The sequence below is a fragment of the Telopea speciosissima genome, chromosome 11 (assembly GCF_018873765.1).
Source record: "Telopea speciosissima isolate NSW1024214 ecotype Mountain lineage chromosome 11, Tspe_v1, whole genome shotgun sequence".
NCBI classification, from domain to species: Eukaryota; Viridiplantae; Streptophyta; class Magnoliopsida; order Proteales; family Proteaceae; genus Telopea; species Telopea speciosissima.
Window position 1 is genome coordinate 3,457,349 of NC_057926.1, and position 12,555 is coordinate 3,469,903.

The 12,555-nt window shown below is 38.6% G+C and overlaps 1 protein-coding gene across 2 annotated transcripts; it reads left to right on the forward strand.

Moving 5' to 3' along the window:
- Positions 1–817: 817 nt before the first annotated feature.
- Positions 818–10,508, forward strand: LOC122645463. 2 transcript variants are annotated; one of them, XM_043838768.1, is made up of 5 exons: positions 818–837; positions 989–1,031; positions 8,904–9,075; positions 9,266–9,571; positions 9,683–10,508. In XM_043838768.1, the coding sequence occupies exons 3-5, from the start codon at positions 8,929–8,931 to the stop codon at positions 10,325–10,327; spliced, it is 1,098 nt and encodes a 365-aa protein (XP_043694703.1). In that variant the 5' UTR covers positions 818–837; positions 989–1,031; positions 8,904–8,928; the 3' UTR covers positions 10,328–10,508. The 2 variants fall into 2 exon arrangements, with proteins under 2 accessions (XP_043694703.1, XP_043694704.1); XM_043838769.1 differs by lacking the exons at positions 818–837; positions 989–1,031 and adding an exon at positions 4,057–4,076.
- The last annotated feature ends 2,047 nt before the right edge of the window (positions 10,509–12,555 follow it).

Genomic DNA, 12,555 nt, shown 5'->3' on the forward strand with positions numbered 1-12,555 from the left:
AAAAAATCCAACCTTGATCTGCCTTCAAGTTCGGGCTGAGCTGACTTTGATTGACCTTGACCATGGGGGGGAAGGGAGATGCATGGACGGGAATGGCAGATGCATGAGCTGGCTCGGCTTGGAGGAAGAAGAGGAGGAATAAAGGTATAAAAAAAAAGGAAAAAGAGGAAGAAGAAAGAAAAAAAAAAAAAGCAAGAACAAGAAGAAGATGAGATGGTTAGGTTAAGTTAGGCTGGGCCAAGATCAGCCTGAGGCCTTAACTCTGACCCACCAAACCCTAACTCAAGACTGGAAATTCCTAACCTTAACCCGCTCTCAGGGATAAGGTATCTCAACCCAGGCCCTGTTCAGGTTAGGGTGGGCTCGGATTGTCAGGCCCAAACTTGCACACCTAGTTCATTTGATCACATTAAATTTGTGAAATGACAATAATATCCTCAGCATCTTTATGTGACATAAGCCACGTGAACCTCCAAAATCACATGATTTGTTGTACCAAACCGTCCAAACGCCGTGTTTCAACTTTCAACTACTACCACCAATAATCACGAAAAAAAAATGGACATTCTTCTTCGAAAAGTCAAAATTCACACAACTGTGTCTCGCGTATTATACATTTATACCTCTATATGGTAACAGATGCTGAATGGAGAAAGCTCAGAACTCGTCTCTTTTCAACGGCGACCAAGATCTCTGATTATTCGCACAGATCTAAAGACTGAGATAAGGTCGTTCGTCATATTCAACCCAATTGCCTTTGATTTCTAACGGCTGATAAGAGGCTGTGATTGAAGGTAACTGTGTTCTCCACACGTCGTTGGTTCGGAAGCGTTTCAGGTAAATCCTCTCCATCTCTTCTTCATTCAACTTATAATTCTTTTTTGGGGGGGTTCAATTCAGCAAGAAAATATGAGTTTCTGTTTGTTTTGATTCAATCTATGTTTTTTTTAATATCAGTTCTGCTCATTATTTTGCTGATTAATTGCAGATTTAAGCAATAGCGCCCAGCATCAATTGGGAAGGTAGAACGGGTAAGCATGCATCCTTGCTTGCAAATTCTGATCTTTTAGTTTTCATGATTTCTCCCCTAATTTACCGAAAAATTAGTGGTTGCAGTTAAAACTTTTGCCTAATATGTTGTGGTTTGAGGAAATTATACGGTTTTCAGTGCAGAATGATTGCTTGCTTTGTGATTACAAAGCTTGATGTTTTAATGAGGTCTTGGGTTTGTAGTGTTAATGATCTCTCTTTAATTTGTCAATATCATAACCTTGTTAACTAACTCATACTTTTTGTAAATATGCATGCTCTTTTCATAAGCGAAGATGCACTTTCTGAGATGTGGAAACAGTAGCAGATTGAATTGTCGTACTGTAAGCATGAGTTAGAAGTGATAATTTCTATGTTGTAGTAGAGCTTCAGGTAAAGTTAGATTGAAAAACAAATGGGGTTATTCAATAAGACTAGCTAGGACATAGGCACAGTTTCCATGTACAATTTGAGCTGATATGAGAGTGGTTGAAACTTACACAGTATGGAAGCAAATACATTGCATCCAACACAATTAGTACTGGGAAATGAAGTGTCCCTGTTACACTTTGTTCAACAATGCACTGAACTAAAAATTGAGAGAGGTCCATCCACCTTTGGTGATTACAGAGACGGTAGTCCTACCAATAGATTTGGTATACAAAGGGTAAGGCCAAGATGATCCCAACAGATTATTAATTTCAGTACGTGTTTGGAATCAGTCATGTAGCCAGCTGATGATCCTCCTGGTTCAGACTTTATGCAGTGATAGAGAGGCATCAAGACACAGGTCCATACCTCCTAATTTCCAAATTCCACTCTTTGCTGCTTGGGCTATGAAATTAACCTCCTAAAACCCAACTTCTTTGGGCTGTCCCATGGAGTAATAAAGCTTAAATTGGCCCGTTTAACAGAGAAGAAACTTATTAGAAAAAAAGAAAGAAAAAAAAAATTGAGTAACTGGTAAACATGGCTTCTAACTGAAGGAACAAGTCCTATCTTCACCCGCAAATATTAACCCACATGAGGTGGCCCTGGAGCTACTATTTGTTAAATTTCAGGTTGTAGTTGAAGCAAGACTATGGTCAGCATAGAAAATTTATCAATATTGATCACTGCAGCCTGCTATATGCCTTTGAAACATATTATTATGTTGAGTGAAAGTTTGGTTTTCTTAACAATGGATCAGTGAAAAAAGAGGGTAGTCATTCCAATACAAGGTGAGTATGGGTGCTTATTTGGACCCGGTTAAGGGATAGAACATCAACATGAGGGGCCTCCTAGTGAATTGGTTCCTGTTGGAGCCTGTTTATTTAGCTGTTCTATTCACAGGATCTCAAAGAGTCCTTAAAGAGGACCTGATTCAAGTGCCTCAAAATGATTATGTTTTGGTCCAGTATAAACATGCTTTATTTATTTAGGACTAAAAACTCAAGATAAGTTTAATTTGTAACTTGAGAACTAAGCACTGTAAGTTGACTTTTTTCAAGAATAGAGATGGATATTAAGCAGAATTGGCATCAGTCTTATGGTCATCAATAGTAGTAGAGAGAAGAAAACTTTGGGAGCCAACCTGGAAAAGATATTATATGTCTATGAGTAGAGAAAGAGGACTCATGATATAGGATGATGCAGAGAATTAAATTTAAAAAAAAAGAGGAAAAAAGAAAAATACAGAACTATTACCATTTGGCTTTTGTTTTTTTTTTTTTTTGGAATTGATGAAAAAGGGGTTAGAGTAGATCACTTTTGATCACTAGGTGGAGGTGTTTCTTGGGCTCAAAATGTCCATTTTGGGAGTTGAGTGGCTAAAGAATTCCTTCTTCTAAACTATTGAGCTATTAGTTGTGCATTGGCCACTAAATGTGCAGGTCTAATTGGCAGAATTGATGCATGGCTAATTGTAAATACCATTTAGCTAAGTTTGGTCTTCTTTTAATTTCGGTTAGAAAATAAATTTCACCGTCTCTTCAGGTTGTAAAAACCATTTAGCTAAGTTTGGTCTTCTTTGAATTTCGGTTAGAAAATAAATTTCACTGTCTCTTCAGGTCTCTAGTTGTATTCTTTTTACAAAGAGAAAGTGAGACAGGTGGTAACCAATTGTTCGGTGAAGTTAATTTTGGTTGTGATTTTGATGCAAAACCAAGGGTGTACTCAAGGAAGAAAAAGAAGAAGGTTGCTGCCTGTGTGATGAAGATTAGCCCAACCTTAATGGGCTAGGCCTATTGATGTGGATCAGAACCAACATCATAGGCCCAAGTCCTAATGGGCTTGGCCTAGACCCAAGACTAAGGCCCAACCCATGCAAGTTGGGTTTAGTCAATCTATGTTTTAAGATCATGTGTTATGTGTGGGTAGTAGGTGGATAATTGGTGGAAGTGTTGTCAAAGGAAGGCTCCAATGTCAAAGGGAGACTCTTATGTCAAAATTAGGTGGATAGTTGGTGGTAATAAGTCAATAGTTGTTAGTAATAAGTCAATGTTTGGTAGGTGGTTTCCTAAAGTCAAGTATTAGGAAAGTTGGGTTTGGTGTCCTTTTCTTGGAAGCTTTTTGCTTCTATATATTTGTAAGGCTGTTTTCAGCCAAGAAGAGAAGTTTTGCCATCCAATATTGCTATTAAGTTGTGCTTCTTTTGAAGTAATTCCATGGTGTTCGATCCTTGGTGATGGAGCTGGTGTGTGATCCAAGCTGACTCCTTGCGGTGGGAAGCCCAGGAGGTTACTCTTCAATCATTGTTCTCATTCTTCTTAAGCATTCCCGCCATTAGAGACATCCCCTTTCCAGTTGAAACTCATTGTTACTACCTGCTGCAGATCTGTTGCATCACCCCTTGACTTCCCTATTTTCCTTATACCTATTTCCCTCTAATTACATTACCCTCACCCTTGAACTATACCATATCTTATTAAACCATCCCGGCCTTAACCCCATCGAATTGAACCTCTTTTCCCCTGATTCAGATCCTGTTTTGGAACAAGTTGAACTTTCATTCCAGTTCTACATTAAATTTGTATTGTGCATTTTAGCTGATGGAAGACCTGCATTAAGTAATTAATTTATTTCTTTTTCTTTTTTGAAAAACTTCTCATGGAACTCAAACAATTATAATGACTACCAGTTTTTAACTCTTCTATTCATCACGACCATTTTATGCGTTAGAGTTTGCATACTTGCACATTTGAACGTTAATAGAGATTTATCATATCGAGAGATATAGTTTTGAAGTGTCTTGCAATACTTTCATTGAATTTTCCTTGAATGAAGGAGTTGTATCTATTCCTTCCTTGCTTTAAACTAACTCAGAGACTAACAACTAAGGATTTAAGTATAAGATAGTCTATGCCCAACTATCACCTACATGGTATCCACTAATAAAATATTAATTCCTATGTACCCCTTAAAAACCCACTTTTGGGTTTTATATTTCAATCGATTACAACAATAAAACCTAAAAACTAAGCCCCAACACAAACGAATACATCTGGTCCAAATTTAAACCAAGCCTGCATTATGAGTGCTCTACTTGGATATTATTATCAAAGTGGTCCATCCTGATTGTGCCATGTGGAATGATGATATGGTAATTCTGACCATTGGATAGCTAATAGATGGTTTGGATTAGCTACGTGCCAAATTTCAGAGTTAATTCAATCAAATACAGCTCATGTGTATTGGCATGCATTCCTATGGAGAGAGATGCACGGCTATGTTACTCCACCACTACTGTGCGCTCTTCTATCGTCCTGAATTTTCAAACTGCTATTGTGCCATTTGGCTCCCTGTTCCACTGAAATTTTACATGTGAGTAGGGAGTCTAGGGTTTACCTGTCCACAAAATATGGGTCACCCCATCTGCTAAGTCGTAGATATTTAGACCAGATAAGCTTATTGATATGGGCTGTCCTGAGAAGTTTTACCCTAATAATAAGAACCAAACCTGAAACGTGTGAAAATGATGGAAAAAGTAGAAAACCTTCTAGGTGATTAACAGGTAACAACTGAAACATTGACTAATATGTTTTTCCATCAACACAGTTTATCAATGGAAGTGTACAAAAATAGAGGGAAATGCACGAATACATCACAGCAACTATAGCCCCAAATACTGTTGCAAATGAACAACCATAATTAAGTTTTAACAGGAGCATTGACTAAAATTTGTCCCTCAACATGATTTATCATCAAAAGATTAAAAAAAAGAGGGAAATGCAAGATACCAGCAAAGTATTGCCTATTTTGTATCCCAAATGAATAACCAAAACCAAGATGAAATCAGTCCTTGATGTACAAAAACTACATCAAGAGTTGAAATGTCTCAACAGCTTCCAAGTTCTGACCACAAACAATAATGTCTTTTGCTGTTTTATGCCTGTTCTTCTCTCATTTAGCGCTATATTCTTATTCTCTCCCATTTTAATGTTGATATTCTTGTCTCATTTTAATGCCCTGTTCTTCTCTCCCATTTTAATGCCATGTTCTTCCAAGCTCTGCATCCTCTCTCTGTATACAATCTTTCCCAGCGCCTCGTATGCCCAATGCAGCCCTTAAAAGATATATATATATATATAGTTTCATTTTGTTGGAGAGCATTGGAGTGTCTCGTTAGATTCCTTTGGAAGGTCATAGTTTCCATTTCTTTGGAGGGAAAGCCACTTTCTTATTGGTAGCTAGGGATGCCACATTTTCCTCAGTGCCGAAGAACCCTGTGGTTTGTGATTAGTCCTTCACGAACCATGGCATTTCATACTTCTATCTTATTTTACATAATAGAATTACATGATGCTCTCCCATCCATTATTGCTAAGTCTTAGTTGGATTCCGATCTCTTATTAATAATCAGACCTAGATTAGTATCTATGTGGACCCAAGCTCAAAACTGACTTGCTTACATCCTAAGTAAGCTATTGACGATTGGTCATGGATCAGACCATGCAAGTAGATTTCTGCTCAAGTAATTGAAATAAAAGTCAAATAAGAAGTGCTAGTGGTGATGAAGCAAGGGCAAGTGAGTCGAAAAGGAAAAAAAGGTAAATTTCCTTACTTTTATTAAGAGAGACCAAAAGGGAAATTCTCTTTTCACTGGGAGGTGCAATTTTCTCTCTCTATTCAAGCAGAAGTACTTTATCTTCAAATAAGGAAAAAAAAAAATCAAATCACCCTTTTTTTTTTGGTTTCTTTTGTCGGAGGGGTTTAAGCATTGTACAAAGTGACTTCTTTTTTTTTTTTTTTTTAATACTTTGAAATGAATTACCCACAAATTAAAGATAAAATCCCCTCACCTATTACAAAGGTTGCATAATAGAGTGAATAAACCAAGAGAGATTTTAGTGAAATAGGGACTGGTTTTCTAAAAGAAACAAAGTGGAAATTAGTTTTTGTCAAAACTAGAAGTGGTTTCTTTAAAATGCAATTTTCAAGGACAGAAAAACATGGTGGTTTACGAGTAAGATTGGTTTTATTTCTTGAAACCATTCTGATCATAAAAAACAGTAAAATAAACCAAGGTGGTTTCTTGTAAAGTAGTGGCATTTTTTAAATTTATTTCTTAAATCATTTTAATCATGAGGATGTTTTTTGCAAGGAAATGATGGTTTTTCCGACCTGAAACCACCGTACCTATTATTGAAGGAGGAGCAAGAGGGAGTAGAGAAAGAAAATGTCGAGAACATGCATTTGCTTGGTCACCTAATTCCATGCAAATTAAGCACATCCACATAAATGTAGACAATGGTTTTAGGTGATGAACTAATGAAACTAAAAACTCAAAACCTTACAACTTTGAGTTCAAGATTAATGCTGAAACACTTGCATAGGAGATGTAGGAACAGAAGTGATGTTTGGTGGATTTAACTTCCATTCTTGTTCAAGAGCTGGATGAGTAACAAGATGAGGATGTTGAGATGTATGAGTGGCAAAACTAGGAAGGATAAAGTAAGGAATGATCATATTTGAGCTGGTTTGAGAGTAGCTCCGATACATGATAAGCTATGAGAAAGTCATTGGACGCGGCAGGGCCATGTTCAACAGAGGCCTTTGGATGCTCCAGTACGGAGGAATGATTCAATTCAGATTGAAGGAACTAAAAGAGCCAGGGGTAGATCTAAAATGATCTTAGGAGAAGTGAGGAAAGACATGCATAGCTTAGGCCTTGTATCAAGTATGACCTCGAATAGAGCTGATTGGAGGGCAAGGATCCATGTAGCCGACCCAATTTAGTTGGGATAAGACTGAGTTGTTTTTGTTGTTGTCTTGTTCAAGAGTTGGAGTCAGCAGCACAAAGAACAAGAATCGTATGTGTCAGGCCTTGTATCAAGTATGACCTCGAATAGAAGCAAGAGGAAGTAGAGAAAGAAGATGTCAAGAACATGCATTTGCTTGGTCACCCAATTCCGTGAAAATTAAGCACATCCGCTTAAATGTAGACAATGGTTGGTTTATAAGGATAGGGGTCCATGGTTTCAGGTGATGCACTAATGAAACTAAAAACTCAAAACCTTACAACTTTGAGGTCAAGATTAATGCTGAAACACTTGAATAGGAGATGTAGGAACAGAAGTGATGTTTGGTGGATTTAACTTCCATTCTTGTTCAAGAGCTGGATGAGTGACAAGATGAGGATGTTGAGATGGATGAGTGGCAAAACTAGGAAGAATAAAGTAAGGAATGATCATATTTGAGCTGGTTTGGGAGTAGCTCCGACACATGAGAAGCTATGAGAAAGTCATTTGAGGTGGCAAGGCCATGTTCAACCGAGGCCTTAGGATGTTCCAGTATGGAGAAGTGATTTAATTCAGATTGAAGGAACTAAAAGAGCCAGGGGTAGATCTAAAATGACCTTAGGAGAAGTAAGGAAAGACATGCATAGCTTAGGCCTTGTATCAAGTATGACCTCGAATAGAGCTGATTGGAGGGCAAGGATCCATGTAGCCGACCCCATTTAGTTGGGATAAGGCTGAGTTGTTTTTGTTGTTGTCTTGTTCAAGAGCTGGAGTCAGCACCACAAAGAACAAGAATCGTATGTGTCAGGCCTTGTATCAAGTATTACCTCGAATAGAGCTGATTGGAGGGCAAGGATCCATTAAGCCGACCCCATTTAGTTGGGATAAGGCTGAGTTGTTTTTGTTGTTGTCTTGTTCAAGAGCTGGAGTCAGCACCACAAATAACAAGAATCGTATGTGTCAGTACCATCAATGAAGATATCTCATGGAAATAAACCCTCTATTCTGTAAATTAGTTCTGCATTATTTGGACCGTTCATGTGTCCTTAAAACTTGGTAAATTAAATTGGGCAACCTATATATGAATCTTCTCTTGGGTAGACAGTAGACACTACTGAATACCTAACATAAGATGCACTGTCTTTCTTTTATGATGCTAAATCATTTCTTTTTCTGTCAAAAGACTGCTTTTCTATTCTTGGCATGAGTATAAGTTGTTAAATGTGATCAAATGAATCAGTTTCCATGCACTGATCCATTGAGGAGGTGAGGTGGCTGACTAAATTTTAGTTCAAGAAAAAAGGCGTACCCAGTGCATGAAGCTCCCACCACTGCAGGGTCTGAGGAGGGTCATAGTGATCGAACCAAAATTTAGTCATTAAGTGAAACAAACTGTAGATCATCTAGATATTGTTGTTGTCACCCACTTTCCTCTTCTGATTTCTCTCAAGGACTTCAGGGATCTGTGCTTATTCTTCAATGGTGATTTGATCATAAAAAATTGAATGCTCTTTGTCTCTGTTCATGGCTGTTGACAATGTTAGAAAGACTTTCAATGTCCCTTTCCTACTAATTTATTTAATAAAATTACTAATTTTTTGGGAATGGGCCTATTGCAAATATGCCTCTTATTGAATTATCTGTTTCTCTTTACAGCCTAATCCAGTCTGCAAAAGGAAACATGGAGTTCTTCTTTAAAGGTTTAAGTGAAGAGACACTGTTGAATGAGCAATGCAATGATCTTCCTGACATTCAAAGATGTCCATTCCTAAGGAACATTAATGAGCACACCAACTTTTCCTTCTCTCCAAGGAATTTCCCCTTGCCTGTGAGTATCTTTGTGCTGAATCCTATCTAATATTTTTGTAATCTATCGTTTGGTTAACCATTATTATGCAAAATCACTGTGGAACATTCCAGTTGTACGAGTTTATTTTTTTCATTTATTTATGTATGATGATATAATGAAGTTGCTGTGCCTAAATAACACCTTGTATCCATGTGCTTATCTTCTTCAGAGACGGGGAGCCAAAGGTCCAATCTTTGAAGATGGTCCTAACTTTGATATGGCATTTAGGCTTTTCCATGGGAAGGATGGTGTAGTCCCCCTCTCAGGCAGGTCATATTCTCATTCTGAGAATATGGAGCCTGAGCCTGAGACTGCTGCCCCATTTAATCCCCTAGCAGCGAAAGCCGCTACTATCAGTCTCTCAGCATTTGGGCCAGGAGGTCCCTTCAGCTTCAATTCCTTTTCTGAGATGTGGAAGAACCAGGAAAGAAAATCCAATTCAGCCAAGAAGAAGAAACCTTCTTCAGAAGCGCAGGTGGATTAATGCTACCCATTTTATGGTTACAAATACTGTTTCATAATGTATTGAGATAACAAATGATTTATTCTACTGAGGCGTCTGACATATGTTCATTTGGATCTTCAGGGCAATGACTCTTCAAACCATGAGGCACTGAGTAATGAATGGCTTGAGACTGGTAACTGCCCAATTGCTAAGTCTTACAGGGCTGTAAGCCATGTTGTGCCAATTGTTGCAAAAGCTCTTCAACCACCTCCAGGCATGAAATTTAAGTGCCCACCTGCAATAGTTGCAGCCCGAGCTGCGCTGGCTCGTACGTCCTTTGTGAAGACCCTCCGCCCCCAGGCTTTATCATCAAAGATGCTTGTGATTGGTTTATTGGGCATGGCAGCTAATGTACCGCTCGGTATATGGAGGGAGCACACGCGTAAATTTTCGCCATCATGGTTTGTTGCAGTGCATGCAGCTGTGCCATTCATAGCTATGCTAAGGAAGTCCGTTCTGATGCCCAAGACGGCCATGGCTTTCACCATTGCAGCCTCAATCTTAGGTCAGGTTATTGGTTCCAGAGCTGAACGGATCCGCCTGAAATCAATAGCTCAGAGGGCAGAGTTGCTGTCACAAAGAGAGACTACAAAAGTTGTCGTTGGCAAGCCCACTCCAGGGCAGGTTGGTGGCATTACATCTGGACACTGTGGGGCACAGGAGATTAAATGGGACCTGCTTCCATTCAAGCCAGCTGAGACTTCCTCTGCTGATGTTTGTTTCTGATTTTGAATGCTGAGCCATCTTATTTAGTTTCAGTCATTTGAAAGACTAGACTTCCACATGTAGGAAGATATCATTGGCTGCAGTTGGGGAAGAAGGGAAAAAGAAAATAACTAGAGAGAATAAACGAAAAACGACATGTTCTTACTTATAATGATCTATGCTTATGTTTTCATTTGTTTTATTTCTTCCACCCCAATATGAATCACTTGATAAGTGATGCATGAAAGCATAAACAACTTCGGTGTCTTACAAATGTTGACAGGTCAACTGGTTTTGAAACTTGGTGTTGTGCTAATGAATTCAATTGGCTGGGTCTGGTCTCAAAACACAGGTTCTACAAGCATGTTGTGGGATTTGCAGTGATAACTCTTGAGATGCAGAAATATAGGAGTGAGTTCAATTGGCTGGGCCTGGTCTCAAAACACTCTTCTGCAAGCATGTAGTCGAACTCTTAAGATGTAGAAATGAGCTCCTGTCTCTCTCCATCTTTAGGGAAGGAGGCAATGAAAATCATTGGGGACATTCAAATAATTTTAAGGGAAATAGAATACTGCCTCGCCGTGTGGATCCTGGATCCTGTGCCCTGACACAAGAACATGGGAAATTATCAACCCACTCCCTGTGAAATAAAAAATCCAATCTATGGTGATGCCTTGCTCGCTCCAATTGCCCCTTTGCTGGTGTAGGGGCCACTTGACCAGGCAGCGATCTTTTCCTAATTATATGATTAATTTACCCTCCTAACTCAAGTGAAACAATGAGACACTCTAATTGCACTCAAGTGAAAATCGATATTGATTACTAAATGGACTAGGTGACAAGAGGGATTGCAATAGGATTGAATAAAAAAAAAATTAAATAATAAACAATTCAAACATGAATAAAAAATTGAAAGACAGAGATTATAGAAGTGACATTAATAAACAAGAGAAGAAGGGGCGGAGTTTGAGGGAGTTATAAATAGGGGTTGTGAAGGAATAGAAAAGGCACTACATCTGGAATGCAGGAACCTGATCATCTGGACCGATTCGAAAGAAGTGCAGAGTTGGCTGATGAATCAAGAAAAAAACCCATGGCCTTGGGATTTTTTTCATTTACTTGTTGATATCAATTTTTATTTCTATTATTTGGGTCAGTAACTATTATAAAACAACCTAGATCTTTAATTTCGCATGCACATTCCTTGGCAACGCATGCTAGGATTTTTAATTCTGCTGATCGATGTATGTTGGACTTCTTTTGATTAATTTTAATTAAATTTTGTTTTTATAAAAAAAATATAAATAAATAAATAAGGGGTGTGGAAAGAAAAGGTACCAGGTTGTGGAAATCCACATGGCGGCTAATGAACGAACATGGACCGCACAACTCATGTCCTTGTACAAGGACATGATCCGAACTCGGATACGACATCAGTCTTTGCTGATAAGGATCCGATAATCGATTTGGATCAATAGTACACCAATAGGGTAATGACACACAGCTGATACCAAAGCGGATAAAAATAATACAATATTAGTAAAATTCAGTATCGGATTGGTATCATCCCCAACCAATACCGATACAAATCGTCCTTTTCAGATGATCCTTTACCGATACCTCAAACTGTGGTTGTATTCCTTCAATAGTTGCTCACAGCCCAACCCAGCTGGCCTGCTGCCATGGTTTATATATCGTTATCAAATTGGCAGATATCAGTATCGATTGTGATGGATACTGATAGAATATCGATACATATCATTGGTATTGGCAGAAATTCAAAAATGAGCACCTTTTTGTCCGATTCGACTGATACCGACTGATACATATTGGCATCGTATTGGTTTTGGAACTGGCCAATTCATGTTCCGATACAATGAACGAACTAAAACCATGCCTGCTGCGTTTGTCATCTTTTCCAACCTTCAGCCTTGCTGCGTTAACCATCTTCAACTTTTAATCTTACTGGAAAGTGCCTCTGAGCAACTGGCGGAGGGTACGTTAGCACCATCTCTCCCTTTCTCATATAAAATGACCTCTCTACCTTTATTCATGAAACCATTTTGCCACCCCTCATTGGTGTGCATCTCTCTGATAGAGCATTATCTGAGGAGGGCCCACTGACCACTAGCTGGCCTAAGAGGACAATTAGAAAACCAAGCCGTTTCAACATGATTGCCAACATGGCCACTACTGTAGTTGGTCCTATAATAAATCAGCAGAATATTACCTTGTTTTCCTATAAAGGG

What these genes read in the sequence shown, in the direction of transcription:
- LOC122645463 (XM_043838768.1), top strand. Translation starts at nt 8,929, where the DNA reads ATGGAGTTCTTCTTTAAAGGTTTAAGTGAAGAGACACTGTTGAATGAG. An exon ending in CAAGGAATTTCCCCTTGCCT is followed by an intron (nt 9,076 to 9,265) that starts GTGAGTATCTTT and finishes TATCTTCTTCAG; the next exon opens with AGACGGGGAGCCAAAGGTCC. An exon ending in AACCTTCTTCAGAAGCGCAG is followed by an intron (nt 9,572 to 9,682) that starts GTGGATTAATGC and finishes TTGGATCTTCAG; the next exon opens with GGCAATGACTCTTCAAACCA.